This window comes from Pristiophorus japonicus, chromosome 17 (genome assembly GCF_044704955.1).
Source record: "Pristiophorus japonicus isolate sPriJap1 chromosome 17, sPriJap1.hap1, whole genome shotgun sequence".
Classification (NCBI taxonomy): domain Eukaryota; kingdom Metazoa; phylum Chordata; class Chondrichthyes; family Pristiophoridae; genus Pristiophorus; species Pristiophorus japonicus.
The window spans coordinates 124,901,107-124,922,771 of NC_091993.1; the positions used below are offsets into that span (position 1 = coordinate 124,901,107).

A 21,665-nucleotide genomic window follows, 5' to 3' on the forward strand; every position below is an offset into this window, starting at 1 on the left:
CACTCACACTCACACTCACACTCACACTCACACTCACACTCAGCTTATAAATGGCTATTCAGGTTGGATTTATTTGTATAATATTTGTAGAAGTATAAATAAGGATTTATTGTAGAATTTAATGAGTTCCCCTCCCCCCCACCTCGTTCTGGGCGCCCAATTTGTAACCTGTGCCTGATTTTTTAATGTGTAGAACAGGTTTTTTCAGTTCTACAAAAATCTTCACTGGCTCCATTCTACTTTAGTTTGGAGTAAGTTGTCACTGTGGAAACTTTCAAATCAGGCGTCAGTGGCCGGACACGCCCCCTTTTGAAGAAAAAATTCTGTTCCAAAGTAGAACTGTTTTACCTGACTAGAACTGCAGAAAAAAAAAAGAGGAGAATTGCAATTGCTAAGATAGTCCATTCTCCACCAGTTGCTCCTAAAAATCAGGCGCAAATCATGTGGAAACTTGGGCTCTATGTGTCACTGTCAGGCAAATACTAAAGTCACTAAGCATTCAATAAACTCTAAGGGCAATTGGTCGCTTTTTTGTTTTAAAAAAAAAGTGATTCTCAACTATGTAAAGTTTGAAATTTAAAAAAAAACAGTGCTGGAAACACTCAGCAGGTCAAGCAGCATCTGTGGAGGGAGGAAGTAGTTAACCGTTACAGGGCAACGATTGGGAGATAGATTTGAGCGACTGAGGGGAGTTCTATGTAAAGTTTTAATTGAACAATTCAATTCAGTGCAAACTAATGTTTCTGCAAATGTCAGCCATTCTGTGACTCAGATAGCAAGGTGCACACTGATCCTTTGTGGTTAAATGGCATCAGACTGTCCACGAACTGTACTGCTGCTCTTTTCTAGGTCATTGTTGAGTTCCTTATTTATTTTTGCAGGCGTAAAAATTTTACCATATCCTGTACAAGTGCCAACACACAAAAAACGTGCGGCAATGAAACACGCAGGAGCGAGACCTGCCCGGGTATGCTGCTTCAGATATCAGACTGCCTATGGTTTCAATACAAGGCCTTGCATGCATTGGGCAAATATGGAACTATTGCACTAAGATAGGAGCAGCAATGTTCATTGGCAGGATCTGCAAAGATGCTACAGGAGCTGTCAAGGCTGGGTCCACAAAAATGTCAGGAAAATTAATTATAGAAAAAAAAGGAGTGGACCTCAATACCAGAGTGAGACACGGTCAGGTCAGTGTTGTCGGGTGACCCAAGATAGGTGCAATGAAGTTTGACTATAAATTGTACCGCACTGAAGGAATATATTAGTTCACTTCTATTTATTCAGCAGTAGTATTTCAGATCAACGAACTATTCACAATATTTAGAGCACAGTTGCCAACAAATGTAAATAGAATGGAATCCGAGCCATTTGGTGCTTACAACAGTTACGCACTACAATGCATTGAATGTTAAAACAATGTGCATCAGGCTCGGAGAAACTGCTAGGCAAATCGACTTGATCTCTAAGCAAATGATTCACGCCTGCTTCGCAAGTTAGTGATGTTTACAAACGGGTACCCAACCAGCTGTTAATGCAGTATGAACAAAGCTGAACATAGCTAACAACCACTGGGTGGATGTTCTCCGCAATCTAGGCTGCAACAGCAACATTCTTACAAATATTTTTGGTTGAAGCACCCAGGACATGTGGTGGAGTTTAACCACCATCATTGGGGTAGTATAATTAAGCTTCATTTTATTCACAGTGAAGTTCTGGCAAGGGACACTCAGGGAAAATCTCAAGATTACATCGAGCTTTAAGAATAACTAACGATGTAAACCAAACTAGTCTTAAAAAGATCTTCACGATTAAATCCTACTTGGATTGCACTGGAGTAGTATCCTTGTTCCCCCAATAACCAGGAGAGATTACAGAGTGCAACTTGAAAGCAACCACAAGTCAGGCTTATGATGTAGATGGGGAACAGTGCAGAGATTCTCAACTTTAGGAGGCATTTTGAGGGACTAAAGGGTCTCAAGAGGGACTGGACTAGATCATAAATAAATTACAGCAAATACAAAGTAGTCAGAGTAACAGAGAGAGAAGCCAATGTGGGTAACGAGAGAAGCAATATGGTGGCCAAGAGCCAAAATAGTATCAATGACCAAGGGAAGGTCAGTGTACAAAGGATATCAAACATTTCATTCCCAATACAGGAGGTAGAATTTTCAGGTTGAGACAAGAAAAGAAACGATAGACCACAAGTGGTTAGTGACCTGTCCCTGATGGACTGCTTAATGCAAGGATATTGCCAGTGAGGTTGAAAAAAAGTCAGTCACATCCTGGCAGATATCATTAGGGAATCACTGGAAACAGGACGGGAAGTGTGAGGATTGGAGAAAGGTAAAGGGAAGCAGTGCTGGAAACTCTACGCCAGCAATCCCAATATCTGCAATAAGTGGAATAATTGAGGGAATCCTTAAGGAAGGAATATTGAATCAAACCAGAAGCTGCTTCTGCCCAACGTGGCCACCACTTCATGAATGCAGGGACCACAGCCAGTGGATTGAAAACCAGCAGTGACAATAGTTTCCCAACTCCTAATTCACAGCAGTTTAGGAAAAGTCAGAAACTGGACTAGTTACCACTTACTATACTGACATGTTCCACATTAGAACAGAGTCAATGCACAAACATTACAATCCTTGGAACAGTTGGGCACTGTGTCACGATTCGCAGACTTTAAAAAAAAACATTTAGAAATCCAAAAATTTGTGTACCAAATGGATTGTGGATCTTATGTTGACAGGAAAGCAAGTGGGGGGGGGGGGGGGGGGGAAGAGGAGGAGGAGGAAAGAAAGAAAAAAGTAACAGGAAGAAAATATTCCAATTTAATTATGCAGAGGCAAAGTGCGAGTTTTATTTCAGTTAATGATCAAACTCCAATTAATGTGGAAGCTTCAGTGATGTGCTTTATCAAAGCATATTATCTGTTGTTTCAACTAAATGAAACTCATCTCAGGATAGATGTAATGAGGTATAATACTAAATAATTAATATGACTACAAGCCATACTGTCATGCCTCAAGTGCAGTTTAGTTTATTGGCACATTCTTTAAGATGCTCTGCTTATTAGCCCGACAATATTTTATTAACCAGCTTACATTTATGGAGCATTTCATATCCTCAGATTAACCATTTTACATCTAATGGCTAACTTTATGTCGTGCAGTCGCTTATGAAAGAAAAAAGTGGCAGCCGATTTGCATGTAGCAAGTTCCCACAGTCATTAAACGAATGGCCAATCGGTTTTGGCCATTTTGTTTGGGACAACTCACTTCTCTTCCAATAACATCCACCCAAGTCGACAAATGGTTCTCAAAACATTACAAGGCAATGATGTACACTTAACCATGCACATGTGCAGGTGAGGGGTCTTGACCACATTTCCAAGTCACTGGTTATGTGCAAGGATACTGGCTCATGAATGTACTGCTCAACATCAGGCACATGTCAAGAGAGTCTCAGCAGCCACTGTGGGACTGATTCAGATCAGTCCATGTAGGGCAAGACACAACCTGCTCCCCCTCAATCCCTTCATAGCAAGACTAACTGCAAGAGAACTGCACTGGTCAAGGTAAAGAAAGAAAGAGATGCATTTATATAGTGCCTTTCACAACAATCAGATGTTGCTTCAAGGGTTCTTTGCTTAAGAAGTTATAGCAACACAGTTAATAAGAACTAGTTGGTTTATTATTTAAATGGAGAAAGATTGCAAAGTGCCGCAGTACAGCGGGACAGGAGGGTACTTGTGCATGAATAAAGACAATGACTCAATTATGAAAATCCTCACCACCCTTCCTCAAATCAATAAGTTTTTAAAAAGACAAACCTTCACCTAATCAGAAGATCAATGCATGCTCAACTGTGCTTTTCAATCTTGGGATGCCCAATTGAAAAGGCAATTCCTGTTTTTTTTTCCTCCCCCAGCAAATTAAATACACAGATAAAGAAACATTCTCTCTCCCTTCTGCCCCCCCACCCCCAGCTGGTGTTGCTTACAATTCCACAAAACCAGCAGCTCTCCAGTACCTTTTTGCAGTGGCCATTCTTCATCTGCAAGCCCAGTATGAGTTCCAGCAGGCTATTCAATTGTTGGCATCATAATGGAGAATTTGTATTTGCACTCAAGATCCATCCATGCACATGCACTTCTAGTGGGGGCACAGAGATAGTCACCAAAAGCAGGGACTCACCAGTTTATTTTCCATCTCCCTAGGCCAGACTAAGAGTAGGGGTCAGCTAACTGAAGCAGAGCCCAGGGATTATTATATATTTTGTACAACTCACACAGCATTTGCTCGTGAGTCACTGGAGGAGCCTGCCAAGGCCTGGTTTTGCTTGTGTTACAATTCTAATAAAAAAAAGAAGAGCGCCATTTCCTCTTTCTTACTGCCCAGTTAGGTGTCAGTTTATAAAACACGCCCTCTTTCCATCATGTGATAAGTCCACAAGGGTAAAAAAAAAGACAAAAGTAGATGACAGCCCCGTGTCCAAAAGTTTGCAGAACGGCATAAAGTACTTTTTTTTTTAAAAAGTGGAAGTGCTTTGCACAAATTACGTGGTCGGGATTGCCTGTGATTTTCTGGTCTTAAAATCACTGACTGGCAAGCGCACAACATGCATTTATATCACGCCTTTAATGTAATACAACAGCCAAGGCAGTTCATAGAAGCATTAATATTTGACACCAAGCCACACAAGATTAGAACAGATGGACAAAAAGTTTGGTCGAAGACGTCGGAGTGAAGGAGCAACTTAAAAAAGGAGGAGCGGGAGAGGTGGAGGTTTTGGAAAGGAATTCTAGAACTTAAGGCCTATGCAGCTGAAGGCACAGCTAGCAATGATGGAGCGATGAAAATCAGGATTGAGCAAGAGGCCAGAATCGGAAGAGTGCAGATATCTGACGGTTGTAGGGATAGAGGAGGTTACAGATAGGGAAGTATTTGAAAACCAGAATGATGATTTTTTTTTTAAATTAAGATGTTGCCAGAATAGGAGCCAATGCAGATCAGCAAGCACTGGGTTGAACAAGACTTGGTGTGAGTTAGGATGCGGGCACCAGAGTTTTGGATGAGCTAAAGTTTAGAGAACTAAAAGTGAGAGGCCGGCCAGGAGAGCGTTGGAATAGTGGAGTCTGGAGGTAACAAATACAGAGATGAGGGTTTCAGCACACCGATAGGCTGAGGCACGGGCGATATTACGGAGGTGACCTTGGTGATGGCGAGGATGAGGTCAGAAACTCAGTTCAGGGTCACAAGTGGGAAAATCCCACTCCAGTTTCACTCAAAGCAACATCTGAAAAGTTACAGCTTTCGCATCCGAAATCTGGAGTTCCAAAATTCAGAATGTTCCAGAATCAGTGGTGGGAAATCCAGACACCCCCCCCCCCCGGCGGCCCGACTTCACCCGCCCCGGCCCCTCCTTCTCCCCTGGCCACCCCCTCTCCCTGCTGCTAGACCCCACCTACCTCGACCCAGGCAAAGATGTTCCAAAATCCGGAAATACCCAGAATCCAGAACGGCCTTGGGTCCTGAGGTTTCCGGACAGTCAACCTGTACTCTTATGTGGACTGGAGTAAAATGCAATTAGAAAAAGGATAATTTGAGATAGCGTGTGCTTTTATTGGTACTCACCAGCGCAGACTTCCCCACACCTCCTGAGCCGAGGACAACCAGTTTGTATTCGCGCATCCTGCGACGTTCCTAAACAGCGTCACTATCTGCAAGACAAAAAAGGGACAGCCCGATTAGAAACAAAAAGATGCAACCCACAAAACACACACATTGTGTTCGGCTTCCACAAACAAGTTAGCCTGCTTGGAAATCATCTGCATTTGCCAACATTACTGACAAACTGAACCGTTGGACACAAAAACCAAACGGAGGAGAAACAGCAGATGAAGAATGTATACTCTCCAGCCAAGCACTCTGCTGAAATATGCCAGGTTTTTAATACTTTCTGCTCATCACATATTAAAATCGACAAAATCCTAAACAAAAGTTCTGATTTTCCACATCCTTGAGCACATGTGGAAATTTGCCCTTAAAGACTGGTGAGCATTACATGTCGAGGAAGAATTGCACGCCTACAGTGCCGACTCCTGCTACCTGCCTATGAAGTTATTCTTTTGTGCCTCTCTATGGGAGAACTAGAGTCTCCAGATACTAACAATGCTGCAATGTCAAGCAGAACAGCATGCTCGATAAAATGCAGGCCACCTCACTACAAGCAGCCGAGGCCTGATTAGATGAAACTAGGAACGGCAAAGATAGGCTGCCCCAGAACTGAAATCTGATCAATGATGCCAAACTTACAAGGCTGTTGAATCAACCACGCTTCCAAACCACTTAACATTTGGTGCGAAATGACTAGCCATCTAAAAAGCAGTTAGCAAAATAAGCAACTCTGAACTGCATTTTACTGGAATTAAAATTGGAGTGGGAGGCTGAACATGAAGATGGAAAAAAAAAGACAAGTCCAAAAATTCACCCAAATATCCTGTACTTACAAGGATATTTCAAGCTAACAGCTACAGGATTATCGTGTACTTCATACCCCACAGGCAAATCACAATCACGTAAAGCACTGTCAAATCAACCATCGGCTCATACACATCCCACAAAACGCAGCATTTATGCACATGTACGAATACATGCAAGGAACAAACATCCCCAGAGTTCAAGTTATGGTCAGTACCAGAATGGGAAGAACATTGTTCATGACAGCTCTTTCCCAGAACAGCATCTGCACACATGCAGCAAAAACACTTTACTGGTGCAAGTACATCTCAGTTAAAATCTCCATCCTGTCACCTGACTGCACCCTGATCTTGTGCCCTGTTAAAACACACTCTTCCTGTCACATCGTGTGGGAGCCCACATCAAGAGCTGGCAGCCATAATCACCAGTGGCAACAGAAGATAAAATTCTGAAAGAGCCTGCTGTGCACAGAGCCTGTTCTGAAAAGAACATAATCCACTGCTTAAAAGGCTTTAAAATAATCAAACAGTCTTGACGCCAGATAAGTATGCTCCTAGGCCTAGTGGTGTCATTAGGTTTACTGAGCATATTAGTAACAATGAACTACAGGAAAGAAATATACTTAGACCAATACCCTGGAGGGGATTTGTGTGTATATAAATGCAGTGAATTGTTGTAATCTGGAATGCACTGCCTGAAAGGACAGTGGAAGCAGAGGCAACAGAAAATTTCAAAGAGAATTGGATAAATAAATAAATACTCGAGAAAATATTGTAGGGCTATGGGAAAAGAGTGGAGTGGGACTAATTGGATCGCTCTTTCAAAGTCAGCACAGGCACGATGGGCCGAATGATCTCCTTCAGTGTTTGAATATCATGACTCAATTCATCAACTCAAACTTAGACCACCACCAGCAACAGACTTATAGTCCTAGTGTCACACAAGTCTAGATAACAAGGTCGGAAGAGCAAAAAAAAAAAAATCTATAAATGCTTTAAAATGTTTTTCACTTTCAAATGGACACAGTAAAGGCATCTGACATACCCATTGTGCTGTTGATAATATTGCTAGGTTAAAGAACAAAATAAATTAAACTAGGTCACTTCTCAACCATTACCCTTTGCTTCCTACCTCTAAGCCAATTTTGGATCCAACTTGTCACTTTGCTCTGGATCCCATGGGCTTTTACCTTTGTGACCAGTCTGCCATGTGAGACCTTCTCAAAAGCTTTGGGAAAGTCCATATACACTACATTGTATGCACTACGCTCATTGACCCTCCTGGTTACCTCCTTGAAAAATTCAATCTGGTCAAACACTATCTTCCCTTAACAAATCTGTGCTGACTGTCCCAAATTAATCCTTGCCTTTCTAAAATGTAGATTTATCCTGTCTTTCAGAATTTTTTCCAATAAGTTTACCACTGAGGTTAGGCGGACAGGCCTGTAATTACTCAGCCTATCCCTTTCTCCCTTCTTAAACAAGGGTACCACAATAGCAGTCCTCCGGCACCCTGCCCGAATCCAAAGAGGACTGGAAAATGATGGTCAAGGCCTCTGCTAGTTCCTCTTTTCCTTCGCTCAACAGCCTGGGATGCATTTCATCTGGGCCTGGGGACTTATCTACTTTCAAAGCTGCTAAACCCCCTAATACCTCCTCTTACTAGGTTTATTTCATCCCGAATTTCACACCACTCAGCAGTATCTGCATTGCTCCTTTCCTTTGTGAAAACAGACGCAAAGTATTCATTAAGAACCATACCCACATCTTCCGCCTCCACACATGGTCTCCGATAGGTCCTGCCCTTTCTTTAGTCATCCTCTTGCTCTTAATATATTTCTAGAACATCTTTGGGTTTTCCTTACCAAGAATTTTTCATGCTCTCTCTTAGCATTCCCAATATCCTTTTTAATTTCAGCTCTGAATAGTCTCCAGAGATTCTACAGTATTTAGATGTCTGTATATGACATAAGCTTCCCTTTTTTTCCTTATCCTCCCCTGTAAGTCCCTAGACATCAACAGGCTCTAGAATTGTTATTTCCACCTTTTTTCTTTAAGGGCACATGTTTGGCCGGAGCCCTCCAGATCTCCTCCTTGAATGCCTCCCATTGTTCCGACACGGATTTACCTTCAAATAGCTGTTTCCAGTCCACTGTGGCCAAATCACATCTCAACTTAGCAAAGTTAGCTTTTCTCCAATTTGGGATTTTTATTCCTGGTCTATCCTTGTCCTTATCCATAACTACCTTAAATCTGACTGAATTTATGGTCACTGGCACCCAAGTGCTCTCCCACGGATACCCCTTCCATCTGTCCAACTTCATCCCCAAAACTAAACCTAAAACCGCCTCCTCCCATATTGGGCTTGTTACATAACAGACTAAAAAAGTTCTCTTGAATGCATTTTAGGAATTCCGCAACCTCTATACCCATCACATTATTTGTCCCAATCAATATTAGGATAGCTGAAATCCCCTATTACTGCCCTATGGTTTTTGGACTGCACAGAAATTTGCTGACATATTTGCTCTTCTATCTCCCTCCCACTGTTTGGGGGTCTATAGTACACTCCCAGTGTGATCGCCCTTTTTTTTTTAACATTTCAGTTCGATCCATATGTCCTCATTTGATGATCCCTCCTCACAGTTGTAATAGTTTCTTTAATCAATACTACGACACCCCTCCACACTTACTACCCCCTCCCCCTCGTCCTATCTAAAAGTCCTGTAACCAGGAATATTGAGCTGCCAAACCTACCCCTCTTTCAGCCAGGTCTCTGTAATGGCTATAATGTCATATAGTGTCCACCTGTGCTCTCAGCTCCTCTGCCTTGTTCACTATACTCCTTGCATTGAAGTATATACCATTTAGCACAGGAAGATCGCCTTGATTACTACTTACTAACCCTGGTTGCCGGTCTTACTCACTTTCTACATTCTTGCTTTCCAATTCCAGCTTTACTTCCTTCCCTAATGAATTTGTTCAGGTTCCCATCTCCCTGCCAAGCTAGTTTAAACTTTCCCAACAGCACTAGCACCCCCCCCTCCACCCAGTGAGGATATTGGTCCTGGTGCTGTTGAGATGCAACCCATCCAGTTTGTACAGGTCACATCTTCTCCAGAAACAGTCCCAATGCCTCAGGAATTTAAAGCCCTCCCTCCTACATTAATTTTCCAGCCATGTGTTCATCCTCTCTATTCTTCTACTCATTAGCACATGGCACCAGTAGTAACCCAGAGATTACTATCTTTGAGGTCCTACCCTTTAATTTTTCTCCTAGCTCCCTAAATTCTGCCTGCAGAACCTCATCCCTCTTTCTACCCATGTCATTGATCCAGATATGGACCATGACCTCTGGCTGGCTGGCTGGCTGTTCACCCTCTCCCCAGAATGCCCTGATCCCACTCTGACATCCTTGACCCTGGCACCAGGGAAGCACCATACCATCCTGGAGTCACATCTACAGCTGCAGAAACACCTCTCTATTCCAACTATTGAATCCGCTACAACTAAAGCTCTTATATTCTTTGTCCCTCCCCCAGTGTAGCGGAGCCACCTGTGGTGCCTTGGACTTGGTTCTGGATGCAGAACCATCGCTCTCACCGGTGCTCAGAAGAGAATATTGGTTGGAAAGAGATGGACTCGGGGGGGGGGGGGGGGGGGGTTTAATACTCCTGCACCACCGGCCTTTTCATCACACTATAATTTACTGTCCGTCGCAGCACACTGATCAGCACGCAGTGACAGCTCATACTTTTGAGGGCAAGAATTTTTCACGTCGGTCCATCAGAAGTGAAGTGACCACTTGCAGGTAAAACATTGACAATAGCAAGCCCTTTCCATCTGTGAAACAAGTGAATAGTGACGCTAGAGTGAAGTGTAACAAAAAGTGGCGACAACAAAACTTTGCACAACAGCCCCTTTAGCAGTAGCGACTTGGCCATCAGAGCCTCTGGAGTTGAACATCTCAACAAGTGGCTCTCTAATTGATTACTTGCATTCCACTGGGTTTGTATATATCTGGTTCTTGGTTTCCTGCACATTACCAAACAGATGCTTATTCTACAATGGACGCTTTGCAGAATTTGTACCAGCCATTTCGATAAGCTTAAATCATTTCCAAGGAAGGTCATTGAATATACTCAAGGTGGAGATACAGATTTTTGAGCAAGGGAATGAAGGTTATGGGGAGTGGGCAGGGAAGTGGGGCCGAGTCAATGATCAGCTCAGCCATGATCTTGTTAAATGGCGGAGCAGGCTCAAGGGGGTCAAAAGGTAGACTCCTGCTCCTATTTCTTATGTTCAAATGGAATGTTGGCCTTTATTGCACAGGGGATGAAGTATAAAAGCAGAAGTCCTGCTACAACTGTACAAGGTATTGGTGAAGCCACACCTAGAGTACTGTGTACAGTTTTGGTCTCCTTATTTAAGGAGGGCTACACTTGCATTGGAGGCAATTCAGAGAAGGTTCACTAGGTTGATTCCGGAGATGATGGGGTTGACTTATGAAGAACGATTGAATAGGTTGGGCCTATACTCATTGGAATTCAGAAGATGAGAGGTGATCTTAAGAAACATAAGATACTGAGGGGGCTTGACAAGGTGGATGCAGAGAGGATGTTTCCCCTCGTGGCGGATTCTAGAACTAGGGAGTATAGTTTCAGAATAAGGGGTCGCCCATTTAAAACCGAGATGAGAAGGAATTTCTTGAGGATTGTAAATCTGTGGAATTCTCTGCCCCAGAGAGCTGTGGAGGCTGGGTCATTGAATGTATTTAAGGGAGTGAAAGGTTATGGGGAGCAGACAGGGAAGTGGAGCAGAGGCCAAAATCAGATCAGCCATGATTGTATTAAATGACAGAGCAGGCCAGGAGGGGTCAAATGGCCCACTCCTGCTCCTATTTATTTTCTTACATTCTGTTCTCAAGGACTGAATGAAATAATCTGCCTCTACCTATACATTGGGCCCAAAGTTGCCCAGGAGTTGCTCAGTTTTTTTGAGCAACTTGATTTCTCTGGAGTATCTTAAAAATCCCCATTTTGCACCAGTGTAAGTGAGTAAGTTAGGATTTTTTTTTTTTAAAGTTTAGTTTTGTTCAAAAGGGAGCAATACCAGCCACCTACACCAGTTTTGGCCATTTACGCCACTTTGGATAGCTAATAGTTACTCCAAACTAACAGGCCAGCATATGTGGCCATTTGTGGCTGCACAGAAAACCCTTGGAGAATTAAGAAATCATTGCAGGTAGGTAATTAATGACTTGACTAAAGAATGTGAATAAGATCAAACAGCTATACAGGACATCATGACAAACTTCAGTCAATTTACTATACAACAGAAGCATTCATGGAAGCTTAAACTACAAAAAGAGACACAAAACAATCACAATTTTTTCAAAATATCCAAATAAAAGAAATAGAAGTACCTCCTGCTCGTAATTCTTATGTTGGAAAGTATTTATCAACAGGGTTAAAGAAAGTCTTCAGTAAGCTCATTAAAATTACTGGCTACAGAGTTATCACACCCCTCCCATCAAACTTGATGGATTTCAAAATAGACAATTCTACCTGAACCTTTGCATGGCAATGTCCTCAAGTCTTCAAGTTGTGTGTAGAATATAATGCAGGCAGCCAACAAAAGAACCAAGTGCTTTAGAAGGCAGGCTGGCTTCTCGTTACTGTGCGGCAGGCCACTAGGCCCAGGACACATCGGGTCCCACACTGCAGCATGCATCATCGGCAGGAGCTACTGTGCATGCACAAGTGCTCTAATGTGCAGGTGGAAAGCTGCCGGCACTCTTTCACACATAGGGCCCTAGCTCCACCCCCCAATGGAATCACCGTGCCACGCCAAGCCCCGGGAGAGTCAGAGCGTCCAGAATCCGGGGTCATCTTTTTGCCGCCGTTTTGAGCCTAGGAAGTGGGCGCATCTCACGTGAGTGTGCTGAGCCCAATAAATGGTTATTTAAAGTTATTTAAAAGCTTCAGCTATGGCCCAGTTGGCAGCATGCTCAGCCGAGTCAGAAGGTTGTGGTTTCAAGTCCCACTACAGAAACTTTAGCACAAATCTAGGCAGACACTCCAGTGCAGTGCTGAGGCAGTGTCTTTCAGATGAGATGTTGAAACATCTGCTCCTTAGGTGGACATAAAAGATCCCATGGCACTATTTTGAAGAGCAGGGGAATTATCCCCAGTGTCCTGGCCAATATTTATCCCTCAATCAACACCAGTAGAAGTGTTGATCTGGTCGTCACATCTGTTTGCTGTGCACAAATTAGCTGCCGCATTTCCTACATTAAAACAGTGCCTCAACTTAAACACTTGGCTGTAAAGTGGTTTAGAACACCCTATAGTCGTGAAGGGCACTATATAAATGCAAGCTCTTTATTTCAAATCTGCAGCACAGGTTTTTCTTTATGCACTAGGATTGAGCACTGGTTATACTGAACTGCTTTCGAATGTATTGTGTAAATTCTTATGAATAAAATATATTGTGAAATTAAAAAACCTCCAATTAGAATTTCAAACACATGTGTGCATGTGTAATATATAGCACAAACATGCAATTTTGTACATCGTTGAATTTTAAATATTATTTAAGGCTAGGGTTTCAAAGATGGTGCTTTTTTTTTAAAAAGCCATTTTCCGTGCAAAATCTGGAGCTCAAAATCAGGTGATTTCAATGGTCTTTCATTAAAAGTTGCAAAGATCAGGAAACCGTGGAAAAAAGTCCTCAAGAATGAATATCTCATCGATCATTACTGATATGAATGAGAAGGTGAAAGATTCCGAAAACCGGAAAGTAGGATGCTGGACCAGTGGGTGACTTGTGCGATCAAGTTGTTGCAGAAATCAGAGAACATTCACCTACTTTTGCTTGGCTTCATCAGTGTTAAAGAAATAAATACCAACTGCAAATGCTGTTGGCATTTTATCATTTATAATCTAATAGCAAATCTTAAATCAACCACAAAACACTTTATACAAAAGCCACCTTCCGAGAGAGAATTTAGGGTAAACTGTCCCATCAAGGGCTTAAAATCTAGAGCCTGTAAAAATATTTTGAAGATTTCTAAACTGGTTAAGCTTTCCACTGCAATATTTGGATTCCATTCCTGGTATGCCGATGCCTTCCCCCTCCCTGCACTGCATTGCAGAACACTTATTAGTTCCGCTTCTGGCCATTTCCTCCCATGCTGCTGGCAATTTTTTGTGCTTAAAAAAAAAGCCTTTTTATGGAAATGCATCTCCTGACTCAGAATTTCAAGCAGCTAGCAATCCTCCGCAGGGAGTCAGCACAAGATAATTTCTCTTTGTGCTCGAAATCCACTGGAAAAAACAATTCAGCTGATGCAGCTTGCAGTAAACACAGAATGGAGTGTTTACATTCGACAAGCTGAATCTTGGCTAACCCGAGGAGTACATCAGTTCAAAGGCAGAATGACATCACTCACCAATTATCTTATGCTGTACAGTAGCCTCTTGGCAAATCCTCCTCACCATGTAAGGTCATAAAACACAGAAACTGCATAAATGGAACAGGGGGGAGGGAAGGAAGAGAACACGATGTTTCAATGCCTTGTTCCTGCAGATAAATTGTTTTACCATCTTTTGGAGATTATATACAAGAACATTAAAACTACTAGTCAATCGCCGGGAGAATCTTTAGCTGCAGAGGGCAGGGGATCATTGGACCAGGCATGCAGATGCATTCAGACCCCTTTTTAAAAGTTACTCATTTTGTCCTTTTCCTTTATCCATTATACATTTCTATATCTACATTTCAAACAGAAACAACTTTAGGTAAAGTTAACATATTGCAATGATATCCTCCCACCACAGTGGGGGTTGGTTGGAGAGGGGCGCTATGGCCAACTTCTCTATCCCACTGCAGACCCAGGAATCTAAATGTCCTTTTTCCCAGTCAAGTTTTACACCTTGGGGATGGGAGGTGGTGAGCACTGCCACGTTACATCCTGTGGGTGCAAAGGCTTTTCTTTTCTATCTTTCAGTCCAGTGAGTGGGATTGTACTGACCACTGAAAGTCCAGTAAGGTCAGACGGGAGCGGAAGGCACGAGTGGGGAATGGGGGTACAGCTGGCACAAGCCTCACTTGTTGGGGAAAGATGGAAAACACGGCAGGCATCATCTTTCATTGGAGTACTTTGCCAATTCAGTGGCATAAAAATTCAATTAGGTCTTGAGGAAAACAGATGGAGGCTGGTGAGTAAAATAAACACAAGGAGGGAGCCATTTTGAAAAGCTACAGCATGTTTTTGTTAGTCACAAACTGCACTTCAAGGATTTCTAGATCCTCCTGGATGAAGGGCAGCAAGGAGCTCCCCTTTCAGAGCCAACATTAGCTGGTACTTTGATTTTACACAGCCACATACAGCTGTAACTTATGGCTTTTTCCATGGACAGCCTGACATTGGAGTTTTCATTGAGATGGTGTGTTTGGAATACAAAATGAGTGGGTTCAAAGAACACAAGAACATAAGAAATAAGAGCAGGAGTAGGCCATTTGGCACCTCGAGCCAGCTCCGCCATTCAATATCATGGCTGATCTGATCTTGGCCTCAACTCCACTTTCCTGCCCGCTCCCCATAACCCTCGACTCCCCTATCGTTCAAAGCTAACTAAAAGCTAGCACAGCCAAGGCTAATTGTATATCAAATTCCAAAATGATGCTTATTGACTACAATTTATTGCCATCATGTAGCATACAGAATTTTATTGGAATCTACTGCATATTTTCAAACAACGCCAGTAGTAATTGCAAGCAAGAATACCACCATTCATCTCGTGTGGCACAGCTGAAGCTTTGCAACACAAAAAAAATTCCTTTGTTCTCAAATGAGCCGCAAGATTCATATTTTAAAAAAAAAAGAGGGCCATCAAGGAAATGAAGTACATTAGCTTCAGGAGTAGAAATGTTTTTTTTGTTGTACATCATTTGAATTCCTTAAGTTAGAACCTGGAACACCAGGAGCCCTGGCTTGTACATCTCTTGCTTTGCACAAGAATGGGAAAATTAACCTGATCTGCTATGCTACACTTAAACCTGTTCCTCAGGTGTGGCTCAGTGGGTAACACCCTCGCTTCCAAGTCTGAAGGTTTCGGGTCCAAGTCCCACTCAATGTTTGAGCACAAAAATCGAAGCCGACAGTACTGTGTGCTGTGCTGTCTGACGAGATGTTAAACCGAGGCCCTATCTGCTCTCGAGGTGGATGTAAAAGATCCCATGGCACTATTTCAAAGAGATGGGGATTTATTCCTGGTGTCTTGGGCAATATTTATCCCTCAAATCATCACTAAAAAACATTATCTGGGTCATTATCACATTGCGGTTTGTGGGAGCTTGCCGTGCGCAAATTAACTGCCACGTTTCCCACATTATAACAGTGACTACACTCAAAGTACTTAATCGGCTGTAAAGCGCTTTGGGATGTCCTGAGGTTGTGAACGGTGCTATAGAAATGCAAGTCTTAAGTAGTTGATATGGATCTTTAGCAGAACAATCCAAAACACACATGACTAGCAACTTAACTAATGATTAGAACTGGGATGTTAACAAAGGAAGGGTGTATGTTTTTGACTGAGGTCTACCACATGGCAATGAATATAGAATGTGACAAAAAAATACATCACTCGCGACGCCATCAGTGGACCGGAACGCCAACCGCAACAAAAGCCAATTACATGCTCCCTTGGACTTCTATAGCCATTTCCAGCAACCGAATGCAATATTCCCCACCCCCCTCAGACATACAAAGCTGGACTTTATATCATGTCCAGTGAGGTGGACACTTATACCAGACAACCCTAAATAATTCTCTCATTTCAAACTGCAGGATTTTACAGACACAGTATTAGCTCAATTTACTTGGCTATATCTCAATACATGGATATTTATATAAACATGAGCGTGCCAATAACAAAGCTTATTTACAGGCGTGGGTACACAAGGTGATGTGTCCCAGAATGGATCAGTGAAGGTCATGTAAAAGGAAATCAGTCCAAAACACTAAGCTCAGAAAAAAGTGGATGGAACCTTGGATAGAATCAGGATTAGAATCCAGACTCCCTTCTGAAAGGCATCACCCATAAGCACCTTTGGGGTTTCAGGAGTGAATGAACAAATAGAACTCAACTGAATATAAAAAGGCAAAATACTCGAAGCTGGAAATCAAATAAAAACAGAAAATGCTGGAAATACTCAGGTCAGGCAGCATCTGTGGAGAGAGAAACCGGTGTAATGTTTTGGGTCGATGACCTTTCGTTAGAACTGGAAAAAGTTAGAGATGTAACAGGTTTTAAGCAAGTGCAGAGGCAGGCAAAAGGGGAGGGGAGGAAAGAACATAAAGGGAAGGTCTGTGATAGAAGGGAAGGCAGGAGCAACTAAATGATAAAAGGTGTTATGTTTTGAAGAATCTGACCAGATACTGTGAGCTCAAAGTAATGAGTGACTGTAGTCCTTTATTGCAGGTCTCCAGCGTGCCTCTCCAGCCTCTGAGGCCTCCTTATGTACAGGTGCTCCCAAGGGATTGTGGGATCCCTTGGGACTCCAGGGGATGCGCCTTCTGGTGGTGAAACAAGGTATTTACAAGTTTACAGATATAACAAAAAGGGATGATGGCGCAAGTTGAAAGGAGATGCTAATGGGACAAGTAGAGAACGCTGAGGAAAGGTGACTGAAGGTGAGTTTTGATCAATACCTGATCAAACGTGAGAAGGGAAAACAAAAAGCAACAAAAGGTAAAGAACTCAACTGAATACTATAACTACATTTTATACCATTCTTGCACACCCTGTCACCAGACGAAGAACAATTGGCTTCCAGCAAATATGTTATTTCGAATACGACATGTCATTAAAATCATAGAAATTAATGGCATAGAAGGTGGTCATTAGGGCTAGTGTGTCTGTGCCGGCTCTTGGTCCATAGCCCTGCAAGTGACAGCACTTCAAGTGCACATCCAAGAATTTTTCTGCCTCGATCATCCTTACAGGCAGCGAGTTCGACTCAAAGTTCTCAACTCCCGTCTAGCCTTTCTACCAATGACTTGAAATCTATGCCCCCTGGTTATTGACCTCACTGCCAAGGAAAATAGGTCCTTCCTATCCACTCGATCTAGGCCACTTAATTTTATACACTTCAATTAAATCTCCCTTCAGCCTCCTCTGTTCCAAAGAAAACCTCAGCCTACCCAATCTTTCCTCAGCTAAAATTCCACAGTCCTGGGAATATCCTCACAAATCTCCTCAGTACTCTTGGATTATTTTTTATGGAAGCCCCAAGTATCCACCAAAATGATCACTCAAATTTGCTGCAAGTTGGTGGTACTGGTCGATGCAGATCTACACAAATGTCTTTCATCCAGCATCTGGATTTGAATCACATTCATAAATGGTGGGATGAGAAGTCTGCTGGCTGCGCACCTTATGCCAGGTCAGTCACAGTTTTGTGGCCATGTGCTAGAGTGAAAATTTTGGTTAAAGAAAGTAAAGACTTGCATTTATATAGCACCTTACATGACATCCCAAAACACTTCACAGCCGATGACATACTTTTGAAGTGCAGTCACTGTTGAAATGTAGGAAACAGCTGCATTAGAGGGAGCAGCGTTCGGCATCCCGGCCCAGAAATCGGTGCGGTCCCGGCCTGCAAGACCATCAGCAGGTCGGGGCCATCAGAGGGAGCAGCGTGCGGTGGCATGCCACTGCAGGAGGGCAACGGCTGCGAAGTCAGGTCGCTGATTGCAGTGCGGGCAGGAGGGGCGAAGGGGCAGCAAGAGTTTATAGAGCGAAGTGACCGGGGCCCAGGAGAGGCGAGAGTCTGGGGCCCAGAAGAGGCGAGGGCCCAGGGGCAGCACAGGTCAGCCCACACTGCGATATATGCACGCGCTAGGTCTGTCTTGGGTAATCCTTGCCACTGGACCAAGACCTAGCTCAGTCAAGCCAGTGTGATGGCTGATGTGCAATGGCCACCACACGTTAAAAAAATCCACGCATAGGCATCTTCCACCCTCTAAGATGTAGTTCGGGATCTGGAATATTGGGTCCTTCATTGAAACACCTGTGAACTCATCCCTTTTGGGCGTGGAAGCAAGTCACCCTCGCTTCGAGGGACTGCCTATGATGGTAGGAAACAGCAGCCAATTTGTGCATAGCAAGCTCCCACAAACAGCAATGTGATAACGACCAGGTAATCCATTTGTGATGTTGGTTGAGGGATAAATATTGGTCCCAAGACACCAGGGATAACTTCCCTGCTCTTCAATATAGTGCCATGGGAATCTTTTGCATCCACTCGAGAGAGCAGACGCGGCCTCGGCTTAACAGAGGAGAGTGCTACCCACTGAGGCATGCTTGACACAGGAATTGAATATTTTTTTAAACATTACTGTCCCTCTATACAAAATGACAAGAATCCAAATTTACAAGGAATGAACACTCACTGCCTTCATACCCACGATGCAAGCATTTTCTAGACTACTGATGTGTTTTGGGATCTTAAAATTCAATCACTGATCAAATGCCTCGTCAACAAATTTCTAACTGCGCCTTTCTGAAAATACAAGGCCTATAGTAAGTCAATCCTGGATTTGATCCAGCAGCTCGAGGGATTTACAGAGTTTATTAAAATACAGATACAACTGGCTTGCTACCTAGCTGCAAGAGACAGATCCCAGCAGTAGTTGGGCTGAATTGCCTCATTTGTGATCAACGGTGCAATTGTTGCCTTCTACGCTATATTAAAAAAAGCATTTTTTTTTTTAAAAGTCACATTCCGTTCCAATTCCTGGAAGTACAACAAAGAATGTTTACTCGTTTTCCCACTTGGATGTGGTACTAAACCTAGCTTTTCAGAATACAGCATACGAAGAAAATGTTAATGACCAGAATATTAAAAACTTGCTAAAAGCGATTGAACGCAGCTGCATGCAGGGACACATACTGTGCTGTGCGGCCTGTATGAGGAATCATTCACACTGATAGAGCATTACCACCCGGGTAACGTGGTGTGCAGTTTCACACAACTTTAAAAATAAATGCTCATTAATAGTGCTCGAGGGTTTTTTTTTAAAGTAGCATTAGTTGCTCATAGGGATGTCCCTGAAATGCTGTGGTGCACTTCATTTATTTTCAAAAAGCAATTTCAAATTTCAGATTAGTGCAATCTACTGTCAACATTTAACTCCTTTCAAGAGCCATTGACACGAATGCAAATAATAAGTGACTCAGGAGTACATTGCCCAACGAGCCCCTTTCGGCTTACACGAGTGAATTTATTTGTATTTTATTACTCACTAGTGACACCATTTTGCCGGCTTCCTGCTCATGACTTCATTACATGCCAATTCAGAAACATTATCTAGAACAAACTGGCTAAACACCAATACACTACAGGATAATTACTGTATGTTGAATGGTCCTCACTGGAACAAACCAGAGAGGTTAAGTTTGGTCAGGATTAAGAATTCGGAGGAGGATGGGCGATGGGGTGGGACCAGATATATATGCCCCCATAGGAAAACTCCATAATTACTGGCACGTTTCAGTACAACATAAGTGGGTCACAATTGAGAATTCAGAACTCTTTCGTACAATCTTACAGCAACAGAAATAGCTTGTCAAGTCTATATTGATGTTTTTCTCCACAAGTCACTTTGTCTAATCCCCCTCTCCTGCCTCATATCCTTTACTCAAGCAATTCCCAAGTCCCTTTTAAAGAATTCATCGACCCTGCAATTCTATGTGACCGAATTCTATATTCTAACCCCCCCTTTTTCTAACTGATTATTTCAAATTTGTGTCCTCCCACTAGTTTCATTGACCAGTGAAAACATCTATTCAACATAACCCTCAATAACCTTGAAGGTTACTCCTCGACCTTCTGTGCTAGTGAAAAGAGCCCTAATTTCTGTCACTTTTATAAATACTGCCTCTCATCCTGGTAGGTCTACACTGCATCTTAAGGCTCGTGTCTTTCCTATGAATGGGTTTCAGAGGAATTGGTCATTAACCAGACAAAAATTTTAAATATGTATTCATAAGTTCTTTTCTTAAGACTAGAAAGCTTTTAAGACACAATACACCTTTGTGTAGAGTTTACTTTTAAACTTTAGACACATTACAGTTTATTTTTAAATCAAGACAAGGAGGTGATGGACCAGATCCATAAAGGCAGGAAATGCTCGAGACCAGGAAAGAAGCTGGATAAAATGGAGTCGTGGTGGTTGACAGATGTAGGTTTGGAATTTAAAAGCATCTTAAAAAGTTAGCGACAAAAGTTGTACCTGACCTTGCTGAGACCGCGCCTGAAGTTCAGCGTTTAGCTTTGCTCTCCTTATTGCAGAAAGGACGTAGAGTTCTTGGACAAGTGGATCCCTAAACTTAGGGGGCCATGTTATGATGGGAGAGATAGCCCACCCAGAGACTCAACTCTTGATAAGTGGGACTTGATAGAGATTTAACTTTTTAAAATCTTATGTAGAAATTTGATCCAGGAAGTGACAGGCAGGCAAAGGATTAGAGGACGTTGGGACACAGTTTAAAGTGAAGGTGTTAAAAGGAAAATAGAAAATTTAGGCAACTTTTTTTTTAAATGTAAGAATATGTAATAGAATCAAACAGACAACTATGGCACTTTAACACTGGCCACATACCCATTAAGGAAAAAAAATAATCGAGGGGGCTCTTAGTTCTAGAATCAGGTAAACCAGTAGGAGATTAAATGGACCAATGGTTTCTTGCCCAAACCATTACTGCATTGTAACAGATGAAGGAATGACAGAGGAAAAGTGGAGCAGAATTGATGGTTGAGAGATGAGCTACTCAGTATCCTGCTCTGGTAGCCCCAGCTTTTGCAAGCTTCTGGTCAAGTGACACCCCAAGATGGGCAATAGTGGGGACATTAAAGGGGAGCTGGTTGGGGTTTCTCTTGTTGGGAGATAATCAGTACCAGCCATTTCCCATCCAAAGCCTGCTGTAGGCTTGCATAGGCTGCTGTGTTATTGAAGAGTTGTGAATGAAATTGAACACTGGAATTATCAGCCAATACTCTAGACTGTGATGCAGAGGTCACTGATCAAGCATTTTCAGTTGCATTGTCAGAGGATGCTGCCCTGAGGAACTTCTGCAGCTATGCGCTGGGGCTACTATGATTTGCTTCTGAC

At 42.7% G+C, this 21,665-nt stretch overlaps 1 protein-coding gene across 2 annotated transcripts in view; it reads right to left on the reverse strand.

The window, feature by feature from the left end:
• rap1aa (RAP1A, member of RAS oncogene family a) overlaps positions 1-21,665 on the reverse strand; it is a 121,177-nt gene that overhangs the window by 36,600 nt on the left and 62,912 nt on the right. The window contains exons 2-3 of one of the 2 annotated variants that reach the window (XM_070859243.1): positions 13,938-14,008; positions 5,640-5,725 (exon numbers count right to left, since the gene is read on the reverse strand). In XM_070859243.1, the coding sequence (XP_070715344.1) occupies positions 5,640-5,696 (57 nt within the window). In that variant the 5' untranslated portion in view covers positions 5,697-5,725; positions 13,938-14,008. The remainder of the gene's footprint in view (positions 1-5,639; positions 5,726-13,937; positions 14,009-21,665) is intronic. The other variant, XM_070859242.1, reaches the window with a different exon arrangement.